The following is a 24,660-nucleotide window of genomic DNA, read 5'->3' on the forward strand; positions in this document are numbered from 1 at the left end:
GCTACACTAACTGCTGTCCTTTGAATTTTGTTCACACTTGGGCAACAACAAATTGGTTAAAACTGGGACATTACAGAATTTCTGTCCCATACAGAATAGAAGAAAATTTTCAGCTGCAGCATGGGGCAACTTCTGAGAGTAGGAGAGCTACATACAGCCTGATTTATATATGGTATGAGCTGCATACCTTTCAGTGTTTCACAGGTGCTATAGGTTCTTCCCCGATTTTCAGTGAAGAGAAGATTAAAGGACATTTATGGGAGCTCTGTTTGTTCCTTTATGCCACACAGTTGGATTGCTGGTGGGTAATGCACTGATTGCCTCTCTAGAATTTGAACGTAGTCCTGAGCTTTTATTTATCCATTCATTCCTGCTGTTAGATACTTTTCTGTTCTCTTTAGCAGCAATTTGTTCAGCAAAAACAAAAATCCCCAAACCCTGACTTCTTTGATTTTCAAATTTAGTATTATTTTTTTTCATTAAAACTTGTCTAGGCTTAGTAGTGTACTGTGAATAGCTTCCTGGAGACCTGTCTTAGTAAATGTTCATATATAAATATGTCCTAAAATAATCCTGTGATTACCACGAAATCCTAACTTTTTCCTTAGGATTCACTTATCATTGTGCATGAATAGAGGTGCTTTTTTACCTAGGTTTTGTTCTCATCTCTCCCTTAGGGAAGAAATAGCACTCTGTGTTGACAGAGCTATAACAAGCCATTTAGTTAACAACAAAATACAGTCTGAGGGGAATGTCTGGATCATCTCCTAGTGAAGCAGAGGAACATGCTTAGAATTTCCAAAAATCAAATTTTTCTCATTGAGGTTCAAGTTTCTAAGTCCACTTAAAAGGCTTCACCTCAAACCTTGTAGGTATAGTACACTGACTATGGACCATAAGAAAACTCTTGTAGCTAAAAAACTTGCTTTAATGCAGAATTAGCTTCTTACAGCTTGAAATGTCATCTCTACACATTTCTCTAACAGCAATCAGAGATGCATTCTCAAGCTTCAGGTCCTACAGCTCCCTGGTCCTAACACAATTCCTCTGCCCTGCTAATGCCCAAGGGTGAGTTTGCAGCAGGGAAGAACAGGGTGGGCTGGTTCAGGAAGAGATGTCCAAAGCCTAAGTAGGAAGATGTACTTTTTCCCTTCAGAGTCTGCTGTGGTAGCAAAGCACATCTGATTGCAGAGGTGGTACCATTCCCAGAGGTAAATGGGAGGATCTCCCAGGATCCAGCAGGTCAGGTTGAATTGCATTTGGGTTTCATAGAGGCACATTGATGAAATATAAGTGAGAACAGGAGGGACACAGGCTGGTGACTTCCAGGTGTCACACATGGAGCAGATCACCTGCCATTCCCTATTGCATGGTGTTTTTTCCAGTTTCTTTTTCATCCCAGTAACAACATGAAATACCACAGGCTCTTGGGTTACATTAGGTGATGAGGGGCATAGCTCAGCATGTCTGAGCATGCCAAATGTATTTTGGGCTCTAGAAAGAAGTGTGCTACAAGATTTAGTCTGTATTTAGTCACTGGCCTGCTTTGCAGGATATTTTTCATTTCTGAAAACTTGCTCAGCAGAGGTGTGCCTTTTTTTCTGTCTTTTTTTTATAAGCATTTAAAATCTCTTACCATTTTTTAAGGTTAGAAGTAGTAACACCTAGCCATTCAAAGACATTTTACATGTTAATTTTTTAACATGTGTTTACTCTTTTTTTACATTTGATTTCTGTTTTGTTAAAGACACAGCTTGGCTGCTGCTGTGCTGTTGCTTGTGCCAACACAGTGGACATCAAGTTGAGCCACTCAAGTTTTGGAGGAAGCTCTATTTTGAACCATCACCTTGCATAAAATGACAGGAGAGGTGACTTCTTAAGACATCCTTTTCTCCTGAGGCCATATATCCTATTTCACAGGGAGGGAGTTTATGTAGCTGCCTCTCAGAGCCCTTTGCCAAAAGCCCTGCTGACAGTCTCTTGGAGACTCTTTGGCCTTCGTCAGACGATTTAGGAGCATACATACACACACTTGAAGTCTTAATTTCTTTGGGACCATCTGGAGGAGTTCACCCCACCCTCTCCCAGGGAAGCTAATAAAGGCAACCTTGTGACTTAGTGGTTTATTTTGGAAACTGCAGGAACTTGCTGTGGCTGGAGGAGCCAGATTTGGCAAACATTGTCCCATGAATTCTGTTGTGGTGGGGGTATGTCACAATTGCCCTGCTCTTTATCTCAGTTCCAGGAATTGGGTCACTACAATAAATTGGTAGGTTGGTTGATAAGTGGAGAAAAGACAGATCTCTATTGGGAATAAGGGTGTGCTTTTATCTAGCTGGTCCAAAGAAATGGGTCTTGTATAATCACAGTCTGTGGATGCATGCATGGACCTCAGTCAGCTTTGCCCATTTTCAGGAGAAGAAACTGGGGCACTGAGGCTAACTTGGCAAAAGTACTGTGGAAATGCATGCAGGATGAAGAACTTAATCATTAATCTCCAGGATCAAGGAAAGATCTTAGTCCTGTATTTCATCTCCTAGCAAAAATCTGACATGCATAATAGAAATTTTAAAACAAATTCTTTTAGTGGGGTTTTGTCATCATTTACAGGCAAACAAGTGCTAACTATAATTGTTTCTTCTAAATATCATTAACCTTTTCTGTTTCTGTCAAGTACTTTTCCAGTCAATGGGCTGAGTGAATTATAAAGGGCTCATGAATGATAAAAAAGCAACAAGTCTTCAATCAGAAAACATGCTTCATTTTCTCATGTTATCTCATAGTATAAAAATCCTTATACAAATGTTTTTAGCCATTAAGACCTTCTGAAATGTTATTTTAGAGTGTAAGGCATTCAAGGATTCATGTCTGCTCCATATCTGGAAAAGACTGGAGCAACAGTTGTTCAGCCAGGAGCCTGCAGTAAAAAAGAGGGACATCTTTTTTGCTGAACATGTATATGCAACGAAAGCATCAATCCTTGACGTCAGTTTAAGAGTTAACACTTATGGATAGATGTTTTATTTTCCTCTTGGTTGTTCTCAAGAATCCAGGACCTCAGGAGTATGCAAAATCTCTTTTAATTTTTCAATTTTGCTGTTATTTCACGGGTTTGAGAGACCCTTCCTCCTTGCTACCACAGGAACCCAAATTGCATTTGGGTCATTGAAAGAAATTAAGCATGATCTTGAAACTGTGCATGTGGGAATATTGTATAGAATTGAAGTGACTGTGGGGAAATGGTGAGCAGGAGGTGGGCTCAGAGCTTTAATCTGACATCCCCTGCTCTCTAGAAGAGCTTCTTAAAAGAGATGAAGTTGGCTAATGCATTATTTGCTGCTAAATGTTCATTTAACTCCTTGCCACAGGACCACAGGACGTCTTTGTGGTGGCCAGTAACAGAAGAGAATTAGCCCTTGGAGGAGGCTGGTGGTTTGGGAAAATTTGCTTCTAGCTTTTGACCATCTTCACATCACTGTGGGCCTTATTGCTCTATATAAGAGTCTTTTGGATGATGAAGGTTTTATATTTTAAACTCCCTTTCTCTGTGTTGCTTTGAAAGAGCTTACTCCTTTATTGGACTAAGATGTAATTCAAAAGGCAGTCATAAAACTGAAGCTTTCAAAATTAATACTCAAAGATATCTGTGACAGTAGTTTGAATATAGTAACTGTTAGTAATTGTTAACTATCTATAGGAAAAAACAGAGAATTGAATGTTTTCATTGCATCTTTTTCATAGACTCTCTAAACCAGAAGGGATACATGGAAATATTGAAATTATTGTGCTGTTTCAGTGACTTAAAAGCTGTCAGGAAATTGTATTCTTTCTGCATGTTCTGTGATAATAACAACAGATGAATATTAATGTTCTTCAGAGTATTTTCAGTGGTGTTTCCTAGGCATACATATAAAATAATTTTTCAAAGGAGCCTATCCATGGCTGCAGCTGATAAAATGTTGAAAGCTCTGCTGAGATCAGTGGAGCTAGGTGTTATATATCAGCTGGGAGTCAGGCTTTATAGTGTGGTCTATGTACTCTATATTGTACTCTATATGTCTTATATTCACTGGGTGCAAAATGCCAAGAGAAATCCTCCTCCTAGAAAGAGGGCTTATTGCTCTGCTTCTAAATTCAACACAAACAAAATTCTCAAACTTTCTAATCCTTTTAAATTGCTCAAAAGATTTTCTTGGTCAGTGATATTGCAAGAAAAATATTGCTTTGGAGGTGACCTAATTTGAATCTTTTCTGAATTGCTTTATGATTAGAGCAGTCACATGCTGAGGTAGGACCCCATTAGTGGGTTTAAATCATCTGTTTGCTTCTGAAAACGTGCATTGTTATGAGCTCTGCTGAATATTCCCCCTTTTTTCCCCCTTAATTTTATTTTTTTTTTTTTTTTTCTTTTTTTTTTTTTTTTTTTTTCCTTTTTCTTTTGTTTCTCTGTTGCAGGACAGAACATCGCAGTCCTACCAGTTTGGAAGAAAAATATGGAATGTGTTTCACTGCTGACCGAAGGCAGCCAAATGAACAGTATTTATAGTAGTTCGAAAATCAGCAGTTAGCAGTTTCTTCACATTCTAACACTACCCAGCACTTTCCAGAGAGAACTCATTGTTTACAAGAAATCTGCTTTCCAAATCCGTTGCGGTGCCCTCCAGCCTTGACTATTAACTATTTGCAAAGGGGAAGCTAATCTACAGTTTGGGAAAGATGGCAATGGATGAGTACCTGTGGATGGTCATTGTGGGTTTTATCATTGCTTTTATTTTAGCTTTTTCGGTTGGTGCGAATGATGTTGCAAATTCTTTTGGAACGGCTGTGGGCTCTGGTGTTGTTACTTTACGCCAAGCTTGCATTTTGGCTTCAGTTTTTGAAACCACTGGCTCAGTATTACTGGGAGCAAAAGTAGGAGAAACGATTCGGAAAGGTATCATTGATGTCAACCTGTACAACAACACTGTCCCACTGCTGATGGCAGGAGAAGTGAGTGCAATGGTTGGTAAGTAATACTTTCCTATTCCAAGTAATGTTTGTTCAGTATTTGTCACCGTGTCAATTGTGAGCACTGTTAATTAAGTCTTCCCAGCTTCTGGACCTGCACATTTGTTTCTGTGTGAATGCAGGGGCCTGTATTCCTTTTCAAGTCTCCTATGTTTTTTTAAATGCTTCTAATAATTTACATTTTTGAATGGTTCAGCCATTTAATTAGTAGATGAAAAGACATGTTTAACACCATGTATCCTATATACATATAAAATACTGAAAAAAAATATTTTGGAGATTTTTGTGATGGTAAATGGAAAATATAAAAGCCTAGCATTTGTGTCTGTACACAAGATCCTACAGAATCAGCAGTTTGCAATAAGTATGTATGAGAAGGAATCTTTTTTTAAGAAGTTACAGAAAATCCAGACACATTTGTGTAAACTGATTGCCTGGCTGAGTGATTGCAATTAGTCCTACACTTACCCTTGCCTACAGCAAAACTAAGGGAGCAGTAAAGATAATCCCACACTTAAGGTACCTTTAGGTTTTCTGACCCAAACTACAGCACGTCAGCGTACCTTAGAGTCTGCCCCTTGCTTTGTTTGTAGTTAACTAAATCTCTGTTCAGAGCAAACAGCATATTCTGAGGTAAGTAACATTAAGCCACGGTATTTACTCTTTGTTTATGTGCAATGCTTTGTGAGCGTTTAGAGAGCTTCCTCAAGGAGCAAACCTGCTTTTAAAGGGCAGGAGGCAGCAGGGAGGAAACCCTTTATCTGTGGGAGAGGCAGCCCCAGCAAGGGGCCAGCCCTCCCACCTCAGTCTGGCAGGTTGGTGCTATCCCCTGACGGGGTGGTGTGATTTACACAAGCATCACAGCATCCTCTGCTTGAGAGGCATGGTCCACTTAAAGATTTGCTTCCTTAAATCTACTTAAACCTGACCTAAATATTATTTCCACCTATCCCTTCTAACCTCCTCACACTTTTTATGCAAGACCTACACAGGAGGTAGGTGAGTCTGTGCAGAGATTTACTACACAGGGTTATTTTCCTGCTTCCTTTGGGAAAAGGGAAAATGAAGTGCCTTTAAAAAATTTTTTTTTATTTATATGGATCAAAATGGATATTGAGTGACAGTTTCTGGAGCTGTCAGAGGTGACTTTGTGTGCCTGAGAGTATGGAGGTAGTTCCCTTGGTTCTTTGGCTGCTTCTGAGCCTTCTGAAGACTGGCCACCTTTCCTTGCCCAAGGGGCAAGCAGGGTTTGGTTACCAAGAAATCTCTGGGACAGCAGCCACGTCCACAGATGGTCCCACCTGAAAGCCACCTCAAGTGCTCTTGCCCTTCACCCTCTCCCCCGCCATCAGTTCCTCTTTCCTGATACCTTGCAGAGTCAGCTGTAGGTGTCTGGTCTTTCCCTCAAGGTGTAGGGTGGCTTTTTAGCACCATTCCACTTTCATCTTTTACCCTTGTGCTTGCTGAGATGGGTCTGTCTTTTCCCATGGATGTGAGCCGGGAGCACTGCACACCGTCTGAAACATAAGTGACCTGTGTGCTCTTGATTCCCATTGAGGAAGGGTCTGTTTACTTTTCTGTATCTATTTCTGGTATCCTGATCCTGGCAGGGCAAAGTTTTAAGTCTCAGATACCCCCTGCAGAGGCAACTGGCCAGAAGCTCAAAGAAAACAACTTATTTGCATGCGTATTTACATAAGCCTGTGTGAACTTCATGACCAGTTGCATTCCCTTCTTCCAGGAGGAGCATTAAGAAGAAATTCCACATTATAAGTCTGAATTAATCAGAAGTTACAAAATGCAGATTTCATTTTTTTTCCCCTCAAATCCATTTTCAGCTTTTTTCTGGATATATGGTATTTTTTATGTGTTTTCTCTGAGCCTTCTTGGATGTTTTCTTTTCCTCTTTCTGTTTTTGTTCTGCATTTTCCCCCACCCTGTTCTCTCATGCCTGTGATTATGTTTTTGCAAATGGATTTAGCTTCTGGATTTTAATGAGGCTTAAATGAGTAAACAGTCTGGGAGAGACCACTGTATCCTCTTTCCAGATGTTGGTGGAAGATCTTTTGATGCTTGCAGCAAACAGTAGATGTAATTTTCAGGTCAACCTTCTCTCCTAAGAGAACAGAAGCAGGAAGTAATGGGATTAAAATGCAGCATTTTGTAGTAATTTGTAGCACATTGTTTATTATGAAAGGTTAAGGACTGTTGATCTTGGGGGTAAATTGTAGTACTTGCCCAGCATTAACTAATTGTCAGGTTATTGTCAGGACTTGCCTGTGTGTTCTTCTAGTGGGTCTGGTGCAAGCTGAAATCAGCAGCTGATGCCACTGAGGAGGTGCTGCTAACAGAGAGGACATCCCAGCCAGGATTAGCAGTGCCAAGTACTTACCTAGTCCTGCAGGTGACATGGTATTTGATGGGGGCTTACAGATGGCGTGGGGCACTGGAGCCTCAGGAGAATGGATGGTGCCCTCAGCAGCAGGGGAGCATCAAATGCACCCTGGCCAAATGCTGGTGCAGGCAACTCCTGGTCAGGGCAGTCTGCAGCCAGCCCTCTGTCTTAGGGTATATTAACCAAGAGGAAAAAGTGTGGGCCATGGTGTGAGCAGGAATGAAGGGTCTGGATCAGCCTAGTGAGCATCCTGATTCCTAAGTTAGTTTTGCAAAGGAAAAAATTGAGAGCATACATTTTATGCTAAAGGAGAGTTAAATCTTTGATGTAGGTAGTTAAAGCACTGCAAGTCCCAGAGTAAAATCCTGCTCTGGCTTCCTTTGTGGTTTTTTTTTTGTTTCTTAATGTACTTCCCTAAACTTCTTTGGATTATGCATTGTCCTTCTCAGACCATCTGTTGGTCCTCCCCCACCTTTTTCTTTCCCTCCCATTTGTTTTCAGTTGAGCAGTCTTGTGTAGTGGAAGGTGTCCCTGCCCATGGCATAGGGTTTGGAATTAGATGATGTTTTAAGGTCCCTTCCAACACAAACTGTTCTGTGATTCTATGAAGTTAAATAAACAGGAAATAGTTCCATACTCCCTCTATTTCTCCTGACAATAAATCCCTAGTTCTCACTAGACATTTGCAGTGCAGCTGTGGCTTGGTTGCATTTCCCCTGCTCTCATACTGAGTATTTTGTAATTATATATCTATGGTAGCTTATCTTTTTATTTGGCTTCTTTCAGATGTAACCATCTGATTTCTCCTTTTCCTCACTTCCATTTGCTGGTCTCTAAGTTCATGCCAAAGGTTTCACATTATTTATTTTTATTTTTATTTTTATTTTTATTTTTATTTTTATTTTTATTTTTATTTTTATTTTTATTTTTATTTTTATTTTTATTTTTATTTTTATTTTTATTTTTGTACAGGGAAAAATAAGCCAAAAATTAAGGAGCAGGTGTTCCTTGATTGATCTAGAATTTCCACTAGCAAGAGAAGTAACAGTTGTTTTGGGATAGTATGCCATGAGAGATCAGTTTTACAAACTGGTTGACTTCCAAATGTAGCCACATATGATACCAGCAAATCACCATTTGCAGATGGCTCTGTTTCAAGACCTTCAAACCATCATCTCATGTTGGAATTGAGGTTGGAGGTTGAAACTTTGGGTAATCTGCCAGCATGTGTTTAGTGACCTTGCTTTATTACCCGTATCTGCTGCAGATCTGTTAAGATAGGTGGCATGAGCCAGAAAATTCAAGATCTCTTATGGCAGTCTGATTGCTGCCATTGGTGATTCAATACATGAAGATTTAGTCTTATGACCATGAAGTATTAAAATAAAGAAGAGATCTTTGTAAGAATTCTCTAATATTAGGGGAGGTCCACAGAAAGCTTGTGTCTCTCTCAAAAATATTTTGGTGTCCTGAGGTTAGTGCCACTGCAAGAGGAGCAGGGATCATGTGTCTTTGCAAAGTGAAAAGGAGTCAGAGCAAGGAGCAGAAGGCTCAAGAGCTTGGTGGCCAGCTCTGTCTGATCTAACTCCTGAAAGTGGTGCTTGAGATACTTTTTTTCTCCTGCACTCTTGGCCAGCATCCTTCCCAGATGCCTTGCAGGAACACCAGATGTTACATTTACTGTACAGACCATTAACCACTGTCCCTTAGTTAGCTAGGGGAATTTATTTCCTTATGCCAGGGGTGTTTTTGGCTTCTCCATGACTAACGTAAGCCTTTCCAGCAATCTGGAATTTCTTCAGTGCAGCAATGAGCTGCAGATGAAGGCAGTGAGAGAGTCATTCTTTCTCAGTCCATTTTTCCTGTAGAGGACTGGATGGCTGTGTATCACTGAGATGAAGCATAAAATCTCTCTGTCTCACAATTTGAGCCATTCTCTGGGAATATCCAAGTTTAAGAGTATAGATAGTTCACTAGTGAAATGGTGAATGCCTCCTCACGCTGATCACCTGGATGCTTCCAGGGTCAGCTCTCAAGAATGAGGATTTCTAAGCTTGATGTGCACTGGGAGCAGTTTGTGTACTTCATCAGACAGGCTGTAAGTACTGAAAACAGAACTGTTGTGAGTTATAAGGAGCTGTTAGCCGTTAGCAGTCATAAGTAAGATGTAGCATTCAAAGCTGCTATTAAACTGTCTCAGTATCTGCTTTTAGAGACAAAATAGGAACAAAACTCTCTTTAGAAAATTTCTCTTATTCATGAGGAGTGTAGGCAGCACTTGTAAAAGAATGTGGGCACATGGCAAAGAATTTTCTGTGTTACATTATTGTTGTTGTTGTTTATACCATATGATTAATTTGTTTCTAGGTTCTGCTGTTTGGCAGCTAATTGCATCGTTCTTGAAACTCCCAATATCAGGGACCCATTGCATTGTAGGTGCTACGATTGGATTTTCTCTGGTGGCAATTGGCACACAGGGTGTCCAGTGGATGCAGCTTGTCAAGATTGGTAAGTGCTCCTTTTATGTGTAGAAGTCTCCTTTTATGTGTGAGGGTATGTGAAATAGTGTGTGTTGCCTGTGAAAAACATTCCCAGAAATCTGCTTTGTGCTGATAGCACTCCCTCATTATTTTCCACCCCAGTTGTGTCATTCAGAAAATGCACTAGTGCCATGTTCATTGAGGGCTGCAGTGTGTCTCCAGTGGAGAAGGGGGTAAGATGAAAGTTATACTTCCCCAGTGGTAAGCTGGGGACACATTGTCCCTCAAGAAACATGCTTCAAGGTGACATTCTTCCTCTTCTAATTCTTTTTGTGGCAGCTAATACTACCCTGTACTTGCACTCAACAATGTGAATGCTATCATGTGAATGCCCACAGTCATGTTTCTCCACCCACCACCTTCAGGGCATACAGCACATTTAACTCACAGCCTCCCATTGCCAAGATCAGTGGCACATCCAAGCAGAGATGTGGTGGAGTGTTTTGTTACTGTTTTGGAAGCCTTTGGAACTCAAGATGCAGCCTAAAGTCTCTATTAAAAGGATTTTATGCTGAAGTAATGGTAATATATTAGAATTTTAGCAATGCATGTATTTTTAAAAATTCTTTCAATAGTAAAAGAGTTTTCAGTGACAGCAGAATCAATCTGTTAGCCATGCTGCAAACAATAAATCACTGTGGATGAGATTTCCAGAGTGCTGCTCTAATCCGGTTTTATTGAAATCAGTGGGAGCTTTGCCACCTACTTCAGTTAAATCAGTCCTGGATACTTGGAGTGCTTGCCTGCAAAAAGTGTACATGCATCATATATTACAGTGCATCCTTCTGTGGTGTTCTGGAACTTGAGACTGTTTACCTGGGAGCAGCATGGCATCCTGCTAGATGCAGTTGCTTTCCACTTGCTTGCAACATTTGTGGTCATGGTGATTAGGAAATTACAGTGCTTTCTTTTTTCTACTCTGATTCAAACTAGAAGAAACTTTCCTGATGAGTTTGATTGCTAAACTTGCAAAATTAGCAGGAAATGCTTTGGCTGTTGTTTCTAATGGTGCTTAGCATTACTTTGACTTTCATGAGTGTTGGTGGACATTGAGTTACACCAGTTGTAAGTAAACATATAAAACATTCATTCCAGTTGTACAGGAATGGTTTTAAATTAATTTCTCATTAACAATGTACTTAATTATTATGCAAGAATATTGTTTGTTTCAAATTTAATTATTTCTTCAACACAGTTGCCTCTTGGTTTATTTCCCCACTGTTATCTGGCTTGATGTCTGGAATCCTCTTTGTGCTGATCAGATTCTTCATTTTAAACAAGGTAAAGAAATCTCACTATTATAATGAGTGGTTAGTATGAATGTTGTGTTTTAGCCTCCAGTTTGAGTGCTGGCATTTCCAGAGTTGAGAGTTTGTGCCTTCTTTTTGGACAGGTAACTAGTAATTTTTTAATAGCCATTTGAGTTATGCCTGCTCTTAGCAGTTCTGAAAGCTCACAGAAAGTAATTTGACAAAGTGTTTGAGACTTAGAAGGTGCTATGTGATAATTAATATTGTATATTCTGTTTGGTCAGAGGATGGTGCATTGAGTCTGCTTCTATATTAGCACTTGCTGACATCGACTTAGCCTCACAGTAGCTGTTCTGACTGTAATTTAAACAGAACAGTCCTCCCTTGGAGATACTCTAATAAGTATTTTAAAGTTGTGAGATTTTAAGATGTGGTTTTCCAGCACATCAGACATTAGAAGATGGGCATCTGCCTATATCTCAAGAAACCTGAATCAATTGGTTTTAGTGACTTGAGGTAACATCAGTCCATCTATCTCCAATGCAAAAGATGACTTGCCAGCCACCCAGCATGAACTGGAAACCTGAACACTTTTATCTGCCTTTTCCATTTCTCTTACACCATTCAACTTGCTAAAATGGGGAAGTGCAGTGCATGACAGTGACCTAAAATAAGGGACACTATATTAGCAGTTAACTATATAGCAGTTATATTAGCAGGGAACTTAAATAGATGAGGGATTAATTCTTTTGCTATAAATAGCACCACCTGTAACCTCAGCTTCATAGTTCTTTATTTCTGCTCTAAATAAGTGTCAGTGATAAAAACAGGTGATAGATTTGATTAGATTCAGCTTTAAATAAAAAATAACTCAAGTTGCATAAAAGATAAGGAAAGGTTCCACAATTGTATTTAGATCCTAGCAACTTAAGAAATTAGCCATCAAAATAATGTGAACTTTGCCACTTATTTAAGCATTCAAGAAGCAGAAAAAGTTCAAATTAAGGAAATTGTCTCCCAGCTGCTGTCTGTGCCATTCACAAAGCAGTAAGATCTGTAGAACTTCTGACCTAAGCAGATAGTGACTTGTGTGCATGCATTAAAAAAAGCAGCTTTCTGGTTTGTGAGTCTGTGGCCTGTATAGGGCCCCATGCCCTTGTTGGGAGTGCCTGTGAATATCAGCCAGCCCTGCAAATACAGCCCATATGCATCATGCTGGGGATCGGGGCATAGCACAGTGTGGCCACAGCCTATTCTCAGCTCCCTTTTACAGCTCATGGCAGCAAGAAGTAAAACCACATTAGGCAGCCCTCAGCTTTGCCAGGCTCTTTGCAAGCACGTGGAGCCCCTCAGAAGGCCAAAGCAGTCCCTCACAAAGGCTTTGTCCATGGCTTACACGGTGCATTTCCACTGCGCTGTCAGCTGCGTCTCCTTGAGAGTGCTGAGAGCACGAGAATGCAGTGGGCAGCATACACTGAATGTTGCTGTGCTAAACACTGCCAGCTCACCTAGTGTGTGTTACCTGTTTAATACAGCCAGACACTTGGGATTTCAGAGATTTCTGCTAGCTGGTAGGAAGTGCCAGGCTGTCTTGGTCAAAACAGAGAGTTTAGGGATATGGTTTTGAGATGGATGCTTTGCACTTCTGCTTGTAGCACTGGTCCAAAACATCAAACCCCTCTCATGCTTGGCACCCTTAAGTTGTGTTAAAGGAAAGAGACTCCTCATCTTGGACACAAAATAAATAAGAAGATGCTTGCAGAAAGAAACCTGCCCCCAGGTCATTCAGCAGGTCTGCAGCTGACTGAAAAGTATAACAAATATCCCTGGTTCCCATTAACAGTGTCAAGCTTCCCCAGAGTGCTGGTACTCGCCAGGACTAGCATTGTGGATTTGGGTGTAACCAAGCAGGTTGCCATCCTTTCCTCAATGTGTAAAAGCACCACTTGCCTGGCACTGACTTGGGAGCACGAGTTTTCCACTTGGAGGTTCATGCTGACGTGAATCTGGTGTGAAATCCAACTAACATTTCCTTTTCTCCATGGTTTCTGTGCAGGAAGACCCTGTTCCCAATGGTCTCCACGCACTCCCGGTGTTTTATGCTGCTACCATAGCTATTAATGTGTTTTCCATCATGTACACTGGGGCACCAGGTGAGTGAGCTGGGAGGCATGGGAGGGAGCGTGTGAGGATGCTCTGCCAGAATCACCAGACACCACAGGGTTATCTCCTCCTGCCCTCCAACAAGGACAAGAGTAAATAATTCACCTCCCCACATGCTTCTAGTTGTGTGTGTGTGTTTTTGTGACACCCTCCTGATCGCTCTGGGGAAGAGCACAGCTACAAAAAAAAAATCCCCCTTTAGAGGAAAGGAAGTTACTGAGATGCAGCTTTGGCACGTAAATTTGGGCCCATGTTAAGCTCTCAAAAGTATTCTAGGTTTGTGCATCAAGGAGTGAGGGTTCAGAGCAGGCTGGGAGAGCAAGTGCTGTCTGCACTCAGTGCACTGCTCTCACTCCACTGATATCAGCAGAGTCAGTGTTCTGGCACATCTGGCTCCAAGACTGTTATTTAAATTACTTCTTTATTTCCCTTTAATGATTAGAAGCAAGCATGTTTCCCCAAGCATGTTTCTTCATTGAATGCATCTTGTTTCTTTGGTGTTGTGTTTTGATTGCAAGTCAGTAGAAGAAAATGAAGTCAAAGGAGTTTTTTTATATTTCTGTATTATATTATATGTGCACTGACATGCTTGTATTTATTCATACATATATTTATATCTATTTATATCTGAATTTTTATTTTTGTATTAGTTGGATTTTCATATTCTTGTATTTATGTTTGTATATCTATATTCTCACATTTTATTTTATGTATTTGCATTTATATTTTTATGGTTTACTGAAGTGGTAAATTTAAGCACACACTTCTAGCAGAAGGGTTCAGAACAAAGATGTTCAGTGATCTCAACTACCTTTTTGAAGACTCTGGCAATTAAATGTTATCTTTAGATTAGATTATTGTCCAAGAGCTATGAATGAAGGGGCAATTGAAGATAGACTTCTGAACATGGCCCTGAATTAAGAAAGCAGGCTTAGAAAGTGACACTTTTTTGAATGGAAATATTTCTCTAAAATCCAACACACTAGATGTAGTAAATAAATGCAGTTGGTGGACCCTACTCCATCGCATAGCATTACTGGAATTAATAAAAAACTTGACACATTTCCAATTTGAAGGTAACATTTCTATTCCTCTTAAGTCTAATTGGCTGTGTATCCAAGATGTTTAACAGTAAATCAGCTGTATAACTCACATTTCTTTCCTCATTAGTTGTACTGCAGAAGTAGGTCAGGCACTCTGCAGTGACTCATTAAGCAAAATAAATAAGAATCTTAATGTTCCCTCTGTTTCAGCTTAACAGTCTCTAAAGCGTGTGAATACAAAGGTGGGACTCTATTTTTGATATTGGGGAAATACATATTTACTCTCCAAGGCTTCTGTTCTGGCAACATTTACTTACAAGGATGAATTAATCATGTAGATTTCAAGATAGGCAATGTATATATGGGTTTGAAAGATCAGATTCCAAGCTCTTTCTTTACTGGGAGACAGATTGTTTCATTGAACAAGTGCAAGGATCTCTGTTGGGGGAATAATTACAGAAACAAGAGTTGTTGGTGTTGCTGTGCATTGCAGGACAAAGCCTCAGCCTTGGATTGCTGCATTAAGCTTATATCATAAGCAAATCAGGGCTTAGAGCAAGCTAAGCATCAGGCTTTATGGACCAGAGCAAAGGTCAGGTAAACACTTAAACCTAATGGGCAACACAGTTTAACATGCCTTCATTTATGAAAACACTGCAAACTTGCTTTAGCAACCTTAATGTGGGGGTTTTAACCTTGTCTCTTTTGGAAATAACATCCCAGTGGGGCAACAGGAAACTGGAAGACTAAACCTGCAAATGTTTCCATGTCAACTATACCTTTAAATACTGCAATAGCTGGTAATACATTACAAGTCATCAGCTCCTTCATGTTGGTTTTCTGAATTGTGAACTGGCTTTTCTGCAACAGACTGCTCTTCCACTGCTTGGGATAATTAAGTCATGTTAATTTATGGCTTGCTTTGGTTTTCTTTGTCTTTACAGTACTGGGACTGATCCTGCCTATGTGGGCCATTGCTCTTATATCAGTTGGTGTGTCCTTAGTATTTGCTGTCTTAGTCTGGATTTTTGTGTGCCCCTGGATGAAGAGAAAAATAGAAAGTAAGTAGTTATTTTATGAAATGTGAGTGATATAAAATCACAGAATATTACATTTCAGAGATGGGAGTGTCCTTGAGGGTCACCTAGTCCAGTCCCCACCCACAGGCAGGATGTGCCTAAATTATTCCTCAAGTGTTTGTGCAATTTACTCTGAAAAAGCTGCAGTGGTAGAAATTCAAACCTTGTTAAGCAAACCATTTAAGTGCTCAGTTCTGGAGTCTAGCAGAAACAGGAAAATAAAACCTGGAATATAATCTGGTATCTGTTTTATTAAGAAAAAGAGAAAAAACCTGTCAGAATGATCACCTTTAAGTGACTGTTTTATCTTTACAGTAAGTTGGGCTGATCACAGCTTTTAGTTGCTTTACTGCTCTCAACAAATGCAGAGAAAAGTTTCAGATTTCATTAATAGATGAACTGCTCTGTGCTTTACTTCAGTTACCTACTTTGGTGAATTTGATCAGAAGAAACAAAGATGTAGAATTTTCACAAATACGCATAGTAAAGTGTTAGAAATGAATGGTGTGTGTATGAAATGAAGCTTGATTATTGTAGCCAAGTTAAACCATGCTGTTGATGTAAACAGTGGAAATTTAAGTAACAAGAGGTATAGGTTTGGTTTAAAATTACAGTACTATTCTTTCCTTAGGCCGGTTAAAGAAAGATGCTACACTGTCAAGGATATCAGATGAAAGTCTTGATAAAATTCAGGATGAAGAAACACCAGTCTTTAAAGAGCTTCCTGGTGCCAAAGTATCTGATGAGAGCACGATTCCCCTTACTGGCTCAGTAACAGAAGCTGCAGGGGCATCAGATAATATTGCAAATGGAAACCATCCACGTGTACCGTATGGTAAGGAACTAAAACAACTTGGAGAGTTTGTTCTCTTCCTGTTTCAGCGAGGTTCCTTAACTGCAAGGAGGTCTCTGCCATAAATAGCAAATTTGTGTTGGAATTTCCATAATCCCTTTTCAGTACTTTTTTGGAAAGATGCTCATTTACAAGTGACATTTTCTGGAGAGGACGTAAAATCAATTGCATTTTTTTTAGCTGTATTTCAGTTTTAGAAACAGCTGAAAAAAATTATTTGCCTTTTTGCATTGGTTTTCTTTGTATTCTTAACAGTGTTTCCATCTTATCAAGCAGTGGAAAAATACAGACCACAAAGATTGCTGATGTATGAAGGTTAAATTCAGCATAAAGATGATTAGCATACTACAATAGGAGATGAAAAGATTTGAACTTTAGTTGACAAATGTATGACCATTTGGAGCGTGTCCACTAGAAAAATCTTACACATTGTTTTCTGAACATATATTTGTAAGAGGTAGACTTGTGTGCATAAGCTCTTTCTGCTCTGCCACGTGGTGGGAAAACCCCCTGCACTTAGCGGTCTGCTGACTTTGATATCATTTTGCTAACATCTACAAAGCCCTGTAATTTGGTTAATGAATGCCTAATATATTCAACCAATTCTTACAAAATCAAATAAGTCATGATATGGAGCCCTTAGAGTGCGTGCTTCCAGTTTAAAAATAGCCAAACCCAATTCTGAATGTTGCACAGTGAAAATACAGGAAGTCAGGAAATGAAAAAGACAGTTTCTTCAGAAATATTACCTGTGATACATTTTGATGTGTGTCCTATAGTGTATGCTAACATTAAATGTATACAGATCATCATGTTCAGAGAACTACTATATAGAAAATGTTGCAATAGCTAAGGAAACACTTCTGCCGAACATCAATATTTTCATTGCTTTTTAAAAATTATTTTTAAAAGCTATGTAAATGTCTTCTAAATAAATGAGTATGAATGAAATGTCTCTTAAACAAGTCCCAGTATGAAATTGCAGTAAACCACATTTCTGAAATCCTAATTATTCCTATTCAATGTAGACAAAACCTCAGAAAAAGTAGCGCTTGCTTTATAAGCAAGGAATTCAATAGGAATAAAATTCAAGAAAGGAATTTTATGGAAATTTGTGTTTTCAAAGAACCTGGGGATATAACCATCAAGTATCACATTTGAATAGCTTATCCCAAGTGACTTGCTGCAGGTCATACAGCATATCTGAGGAGATTCAGCACTGGAACAAAGCTCTTTTTGGACAGAAGATGAGAGACTTTATTTTGCAGTGAATTGAATGGCTTATTCACTGCATGTAGTGCAAATTGATCTTCTTTGTCCTGTGTTCTCAGATGCTGGCCACGTTGTTGTCTTGTGTTGGAGGAAGGGGGCTTTGTATTGCATTTTGTGTAAAGAAAACCTCTAAATCTCTGCCTTTTTAGGAAGGGCATTTTCAGTGACGCACACCTCGGTGAAATCACCTGTTTCCAATGGCACCTTCAGCTTCGATGGCCACGTGAGGAGCGATGGCCACGTTTATCACACTGTGCACAAGGACTCAGGTTTATACAAAGACTTGCTCCACAAAATTCACCTGGACAGGGCCAGTGATGAAAGGCCCACTGCAGAAAACAACTACAAACTCTTAAGGCGCAACAACAGCTACACTTGTTACACTGCTGCTATCTGTGGCATGCCCGTGCATTCCTCCTTTAAGGCAGCGGATACATCTACTCCAGAAGACAGTGAGAAGTTGGTGGGAGACACTGTTTCCTACTCCAAGAAGCGAGTGCGCTATGACAGCTACTCCAGCTATTGCAATGCAGTGGCTGAGGCAGAGATTGAGGCGGAGGAAGGTGGGGTGGAAATGAAGTTGGCCTCTGAACTCGCAGATCCTAACCGGCCCCCCGCTGATCCTGTGGAAGAGGATAAGGAAGAGAAAGACACCTCTCAGGTCCATCTGCTTTTCCACTTCCTCCAGATCTTAACAGCCTGCTTTGGATCCTTTGCACATGGAGGCAATGATGTCAGGTAAGAGGATGAAATCTCACAAACCAGCAATTTTACAGTTCAAGTATGTGGAGTGAGGTTTGCCAGCCTGTCTGGTTGAAAAGCACAATCATTTCTGCAGGTAGATGATCATCAGGGATGTCTATCATCAATGTCCTCTGTGCTTTCCAGGAATTGCACTGCTTAGTCTATGGTTTCTTTTCTTATCAAGGGCAAAATCTTTTTCATTTGCTGCTAAATAACTGTGAATTAATTAGTTTAATTTGCATTTAATTTTGGCAATCTTGGAGGCATTGAGACTCCACCCAACATGGTGGAGCTGTAAAAGCAAACAGGACAGTCCCAGCTCTGCAGAATTTGCAGCCTATTTTAACTGCAAAAGTAGAAACTTTCAGCACACAAGAGGTTTTAGACTATTTTTGCCGTTAGATGAATGTCATCTCTTGTCACAGCCCTTCACCATCTCGGTGGCATGTGGCTGAAGAGCAGTTCAGGTGGGTTTGCTGTGCCTCTGGGAACACTGTGTATTTTTCCTTTAGGATTTGGCTGGACTGCCTCTTCCCTAGACCTGGAGCAACCCATTTGATATTTAATAGATGCTTTTTCCAGTATCATGATAAGGTCCCCTGAGAAATTCTCTCAAGTGGCTTGTTGAAGCAGCTGTCCTTATTTGGGTTGTGGCTAGGGCTTTACCAAGTCCCCTTCCTACTTGACCCTTTCCTTGTTAGCCATGCCCTGAGGGTGTCTGTTTCAGTGTTTTCAGCAGGACTTTACAGTGTTCATAATTTTCACTGTCCTCCTTAGCCTTATGGGCAAACCCTGTCCCACTCTACAAGGAGAACACTTAGTGCTCCTTGTTCTTGTCAGCCTCCTAATTTAACTCGTAACTCATTGTGAAAACACTTACAAACATGTGTCTTTGCTCCCCATCCATCCAGCATCCTGGGAATTCAGAACAGGGCTTTCTGAAGAGCCTTTTGTACTTCCTTGGTATCCACAGGGATCTGGCCCTGGGAAGGAGTCCAGAGTCCCCTTATCCTCTAGATCAGAGGGCAGTGGTGTAGCTTTCTTTCCTCTCAGATGGTCTCTGTTGTAAAAGATCTTTGCTCTAAGCATACTGGCCAAGAGCAAGGACACATGGGGGTCAATAACCAAGCCCTGCAAGTGATCAGCAGCAAGTGCTGAAGAGAACACAGGGATAAGAACAAAGACTGCTGATATTTCTTGTAATGCACCCTGGGAAATACCACTGCAGAAAGTTCACAGCCTACCTCAGCAGGTGCCACAGTTCCTTTTTTCCCTGCAGGTGATACTTATGCATACTCCTCAGGGACTCACATGTTTATGCAAGCATTGTGTAGGAGGAAAAGGTAGTTGATTTTGTTAGAAGTGATCTGTAAGGATGCAGTTAGTTCAGAAATCAGATTTGGTACTGACAGGAGCTGGTCAGGATGAAATACAAAGTTCAGACTCTGTGCTGTATGTGTTGTTGCCTCTTACACCCTGATTACCTTAGAATTTTGCATTTGGACTAGCTTGTTACCATGGCAATATCCTTTCCTAAAAATTCATATGTTTTTAGTGTTTTTCAGATCCCCACTTCTGTTGGTGATCCTATCAAATTTGCCAGGAAACTTCTTCATTAAATGCTGTTTATTCCAAAACTTCTTCTTAGGCTGAATTCATGTAACTGCAAAACTAGAGAGCAAGTTGGCTTTATTTTCTCAAAGCTGGTAGAAAAGCAGTGAGATGGTCATATGTCTATGATTGGGTAGGAACCCATCCTTGCAATTGAACTGAGTTCCAGCTAAACAATAAAATTAAAGACGCCTTCATATGCCTAAAAGATTTAGTAGATAAAATTCTCTGGGAATGCAGATATCTATCCTGTGGATCATATAGCAGAGGTGTTTTGCCAGTCTTCGTCTAGTGGAGCAAAAGATGTCTTGGCTCCACCATGTTGCATGAAGATCTGCCGAGCTCGAAAGGCAGTGCATTGTTTAAAAAATGATGTAGTAGAACCTAATGAGTAGCACAGCTTTCTGTTAACATTTATGTAAGAAAGTAAGCCCTGGCTGTCCATTTTCCACTGATGACTGCTATCTTTTCATCTCCCTCCTTCTTACACTTTCCTTCTGCTCATTTTAGGTGCTGCTATCAAGTTGTTTCTCTAATGTTTTTCCTCAGCCTTGAATCCTATTGTTAAAATCCTGCTTTCCCCTGCATTTGGTTTTACACTCCTCACTCATATATTTAGGACAGCACCTCTGTTGTCCACATCTTTTTCTTTGCACTTGACTGCAACATTTTCTTTCCATATCCCAGAACTTACTCTTGTGCCATGTTTTCTGTTTATTTTCCATCAGGCTGTTTGTTGGTATTCCTTGAAGGGACAGGAGCAGATAAGAGGAGCAAAGAGAGAAAAATAAAAAAACAATATGAAACTTAAAAACTGCACGTGATTGCAAGGTATATGATTGACCTGTTTTAGAGCATATTTAAGCATGGGGCATACAGTACAGACTGAACTGCTAATCAGCTCAGAAAACCTTCATGGATCAGAAGTGCCCCATATAGTTTGTCTAAACAGCATTTTGGTGAAAAAAAGATCATATGGAGATCTCTCCTGCTTCTTTGTCCAGGATTTATCCACGGACCTGGAAGAGTTAAATCAGTATTTTGCCCTCAACTGCAAAAATAATTCTTTACTAACTCATGGGGTAGTTAGATCCCAGTTACTTCTGAGATGATGGTTTTTAGCTTCATAACAAAATCAGCCATCTTTGCTTAGGAACTGATGTGTGTAGCCATCAGGGCTCTTGTTCAGGCTGACATCAGCAAGGATGCTGACTGGGGCAGCTGTGTGTTAAAAGAAAGAGGGAGTGATGGTAGCACCTTATTTGGGTGACTGTTTTGTTCGGACCATCCTCTCCTGCCCCTGCCACCAAGCTTATGTGCACTGTGTCAAGGGTGCTGGAGCCCTTCCAGGGCTGGGACCAGCTGAGCCAGGCCAAGAGCCTTGTGACACCACCATGCACATGGGCTGAATGAAATCTAAAGAATTTAAAATCCCAACTAAATGTGTTGGGACAGAACCGCTGAAAAAAATGTTGTTGTTGAACTTAATTAGCGGCGCCAAGTGAGCAGGTCCCACTGGCTCAGCACCCCAGCACAAAGAGAACGCGTCAGGTCATTGCAAGGGCAGTGGGAGAATAAAAAGAGCAGGATGGAAAAAAGACCTGGGCCAGGAGCGTGACACAAGGAGAACTGCCAGCTTCTAAATGCTTGTTCAGAGCCAGCTTTCCAGAGAGGCTAGGAGGGCTGGGCTTTGTTGGCCAGCAGGGATTAAATGCACCTATGGTTGAGTTGGACTGAGCTTATTTTTCTGTAGATATAGGCTGATGCATCAGGATTGTGATCTAGAGTTTCTGTGCTGTAGCCACAGCAGCCTACCTGTGTAACAACAAATAGCAGAACAGTTGCTGAAGCTGTTGGGTTTATGCTGTATTTGAAAGTCTGAAAGCATGTCTGAATTAACTAATTCTCAAAAACAAAGGCAGTTGGGCAGGCTGTTTTGGATGTGGATAGAAAGGTCTGCTAACCCTAAGAGGCTAATGTGAAACTTAAAAACTGCAGATGATTGCAGGGTAAATGATTGACATGAGGTATACAATATAGACTGCACTGTGATGCAGCTCAGAAAAACTTAATGGATCAGAAATGCCCCATATAGTTTGGACTGAACTTTAGTGGACAGAAGATCATATGGAGATCTCTCTTGCTTCTTTGTCCAGGATTTAGCCGTGGACCAGAAGAGTTAAATAAATATTTTGCCCTCGACTGCAAAATTAATTCCTAACTAACTCTTGGGGTAGTTAGACCACAGTTTCTTCTGAGATGATGGTTTTTAGCTTCATAACAAAATGAGCCATCTTTGCTGTAGGAGCTGATGTGTGTAGCCATCAGGGCTCATGCTCAGGCTGACATCAGCAAGGATGCTGACTGGGGCAGCTGTGTGTTAAAAAGAATAGGGAGTCATGTTGCCCAGCAGGGTGGCTGTAGCTGTGGCTGCTTTGCTACTGGGCTGGGAATGAGAAAGCTGTGAGCAAACAGTGTGTTTGCTCCATATCCTAGCAAACAGGAAGATGCTTTTGTTGACACTAGCAATCTCTGGAGCTTGTTATTTCTTGAATTCTTGCAATCAAAGCCTGGTGACCCACAGACAGATGCTGCAGGTCAGTGTGAGTTTTGCTGATTAAAATATGCTGTTTGTGCTGTGAGGAAAGCCTGAGCCTTTTACTCCTACACACCTGTCCATGCATATGTTTAGTCACTTCTCACACAGATTCCTTCTCCCATAAATGGGCAGCCTCTTCTGTCCCTTACTACCCTCCTTCTCTGCCTCAGGCCATCCCTCCTGCTGTTACAGGAAAAATCCTGGAGGTGTGACCTGTGTGCCTTGGCTTGTGTGACAGGCAGCTACCTGGGCCCATGGATTTGGGCCATGGAGGAAGGTTGGTTTAGTGCCATGAGGGTGGCAGGAGCTGAGCAGGGTGACCGCAGACCGTGCCACCACCCATATCTGTGCATGCCAAGGCACAGGCAGTGCTGAGGGTTGGCTGGTACATGCTGTAGGGAGGAGAAACCTGCCTGCGGTCATTTCACAGGATCTCAGTTTTCCTGAGTTCCTGCTACATAAATTGTTTGAATGTGTCTGCTCTAATTACATTTCCTGTGGAGGACTTCAGGTCTCCCCTTGTGTATTCTTGCTTAGATGTTAGGATAAAGGGTCATTGGAGTTAGAGTCTGCAGGTAATGCCATATAGATTTATGGCACAAGTTTGAGAAAGGATGCCTGTCATTATCCAAACAATATAATCTACATTACTGACAACAGGATTTAAAACTCTTTCAGAACTGCAGTAAAAATATATGCTTGTTTTATGTTTCTACAAATTCTTTTTGTGGTTTTAGGGAAGCTGACTGCTACTAGATAGGGAATCCATTTTTAAGCAAAGTAGTTTGAGAAATTAGGAAATGTGTGCTTGCCCAAAATACGTAGAGAAGTGCTTTCTCCTCTCACCTTCATACAGATTTTACTGGACTTTTAGGTCAGAGCACACAAACAGCAGTAGGATTCACCTTTCCCCCCTCTTCCTAAAGTAAATGCAATGGGATTAAAGGAGGGAAGGGCCAGAACATTGCCAGTATCTCAGTGCACATGGAGAGCTTAGTGGGATTCAGCCTCTTGGCTAAATAAGGAGTCTAAAGGAGCTATAGTAAGGCTGGATTAAAAACAGGTATTTCTTATTTTGTCCCTGAGAGCTGCAGTCAAGATCACTGAGAATATTTAGGAAGCGAATCTGTCTGTTATATTTAGTGAGGAAAGCCTGATTTCTGATTTCTTCCCTTTTTAATAATAGTCCATCTTGTAAGTCCAACCTGTGCCCCAAGTAGATGTGAGTGTTCATTTCTGCCCTTGATTGTGCAGGTACACGACATTTTTGTTGTGCCTTGCAAGCAAGTCAGAGAAGAGCAGCAAAAAACGGTGTCTCCAGTGGGCATGGGAATCCCTCCCCATCCCTCTGTGAGCAGGACCCTTGTCTGGGCTTGCCAGGGGAAAAGCTGATGCTGATGGGCAGGGGGAAGGGTGGACCCAACCCTCCAGGATCCAGGGAGGTGGGGTTTCAGTATTGCAGGACACAGAGATGAGCTGCAGTAATAAAAGCATGTCCACCCTGACTCATTAACACACCAAAGCTTGCACTTCACAGGACACAGCTCTGACACACTTCTATTGTGCTGTGATAGATGCACTATTTCAAGGCTGTCCAGTTATTTGAACTAGGATAAAACTCTCTTGATAATCTGATATCCCTGGAGATTAGGGCATGGTTTTTTCCTGTTATTACATACAGGAGTATCATTCCTTCACTCTTGCTCAGCTGGGTGATGTGTCAAGGCATAACTGCAGCCTATTCAGAAAGATCATCCCACTGATTTTCCCAGTAGGTTTATTTATGCAATCCTGGTTTGGGAAATAGCCAACTGACTGGACATTTTATAATTATACTTGTAATACTGGACACCTAATACAGATTTCTCAGATGGCTGTTTTGCTCATAATTCAACTTTAATTGGTGATGATGTATGTTTCAAGGTTCTTTCACTCAACTAGAAAAAGTGGCTAAAAAGCAATCTCCTTTTTCAGTCAGCAGAGAATCTAAGCATGGTCATCAAGGAGTCTATACATTATTCACAATGCATATTCAGAGTGCAGTTTTCAAAAAATGAGTTAGATTTTCTTTCTGAGCAACTCACTACTACCCTCAAACAACAGC

At 40.8% G+C, this 24,660-nt stretch overlaps 1 protein-coding gene across 7 annotated transcripts in view; it reads left to right on the forward strand.

Annotated features, from left to right (window-relative positions):
• The window catches only part of SLC20A2 (solute carrier family 20 member 2), a 56,885-nt gene that overhangs the window by 19,892 nt on the left and 12,333 nt on the right, over window positions 1–24,660 (forward strand). For all 7 annotated transcript variants that reach the window (XM_079305491.1, XM_079305494.1, XM_079305493.1 and 4 more), the window contains 7 exons: window positions 4,456–5,005; window positions 9,770–9,910; window positions 11,138–11,223; window positions 13,249–13,345; window positions 15,343–15,459; window positions 16,109–16,312; window positions 17,752–18,340. In XM_079305491.1, coding sequence (XP_079161617.1) covers window positions 4,717–5,005; window positions 9,770–9,910; window positions 11,138–11,223; window positions 13,249–13,345; window positions 15,343–15,459; window positions 16,109–16,312; window positions 17,752–18,340 — 1,523 coding nt within the window. In that variant the 5' untranslated portion in view covers window positions 4,456–4,716. The remainder of the gene's footprint in view (window positions 1–4,455; window positions 5,006–9,769; window positions 9,911–11,137; window positions 11,224–13,248; window positions 13,346–15,342; window positions 15,460–16,108; window positions 16,313–17,751; window positions 18,341–24,660) is intronic.

Source organism: Erithacus rubecula, assembly GCF_903797595.1.
Source record: "Erithacus rubecula genome assembly, chromosome: 5".
NCBI lineage: Eukaryota > Metazoa > Chordata > Aves > Passeriformes > Muscicapidae > Erithacus > Erithacus rubecula.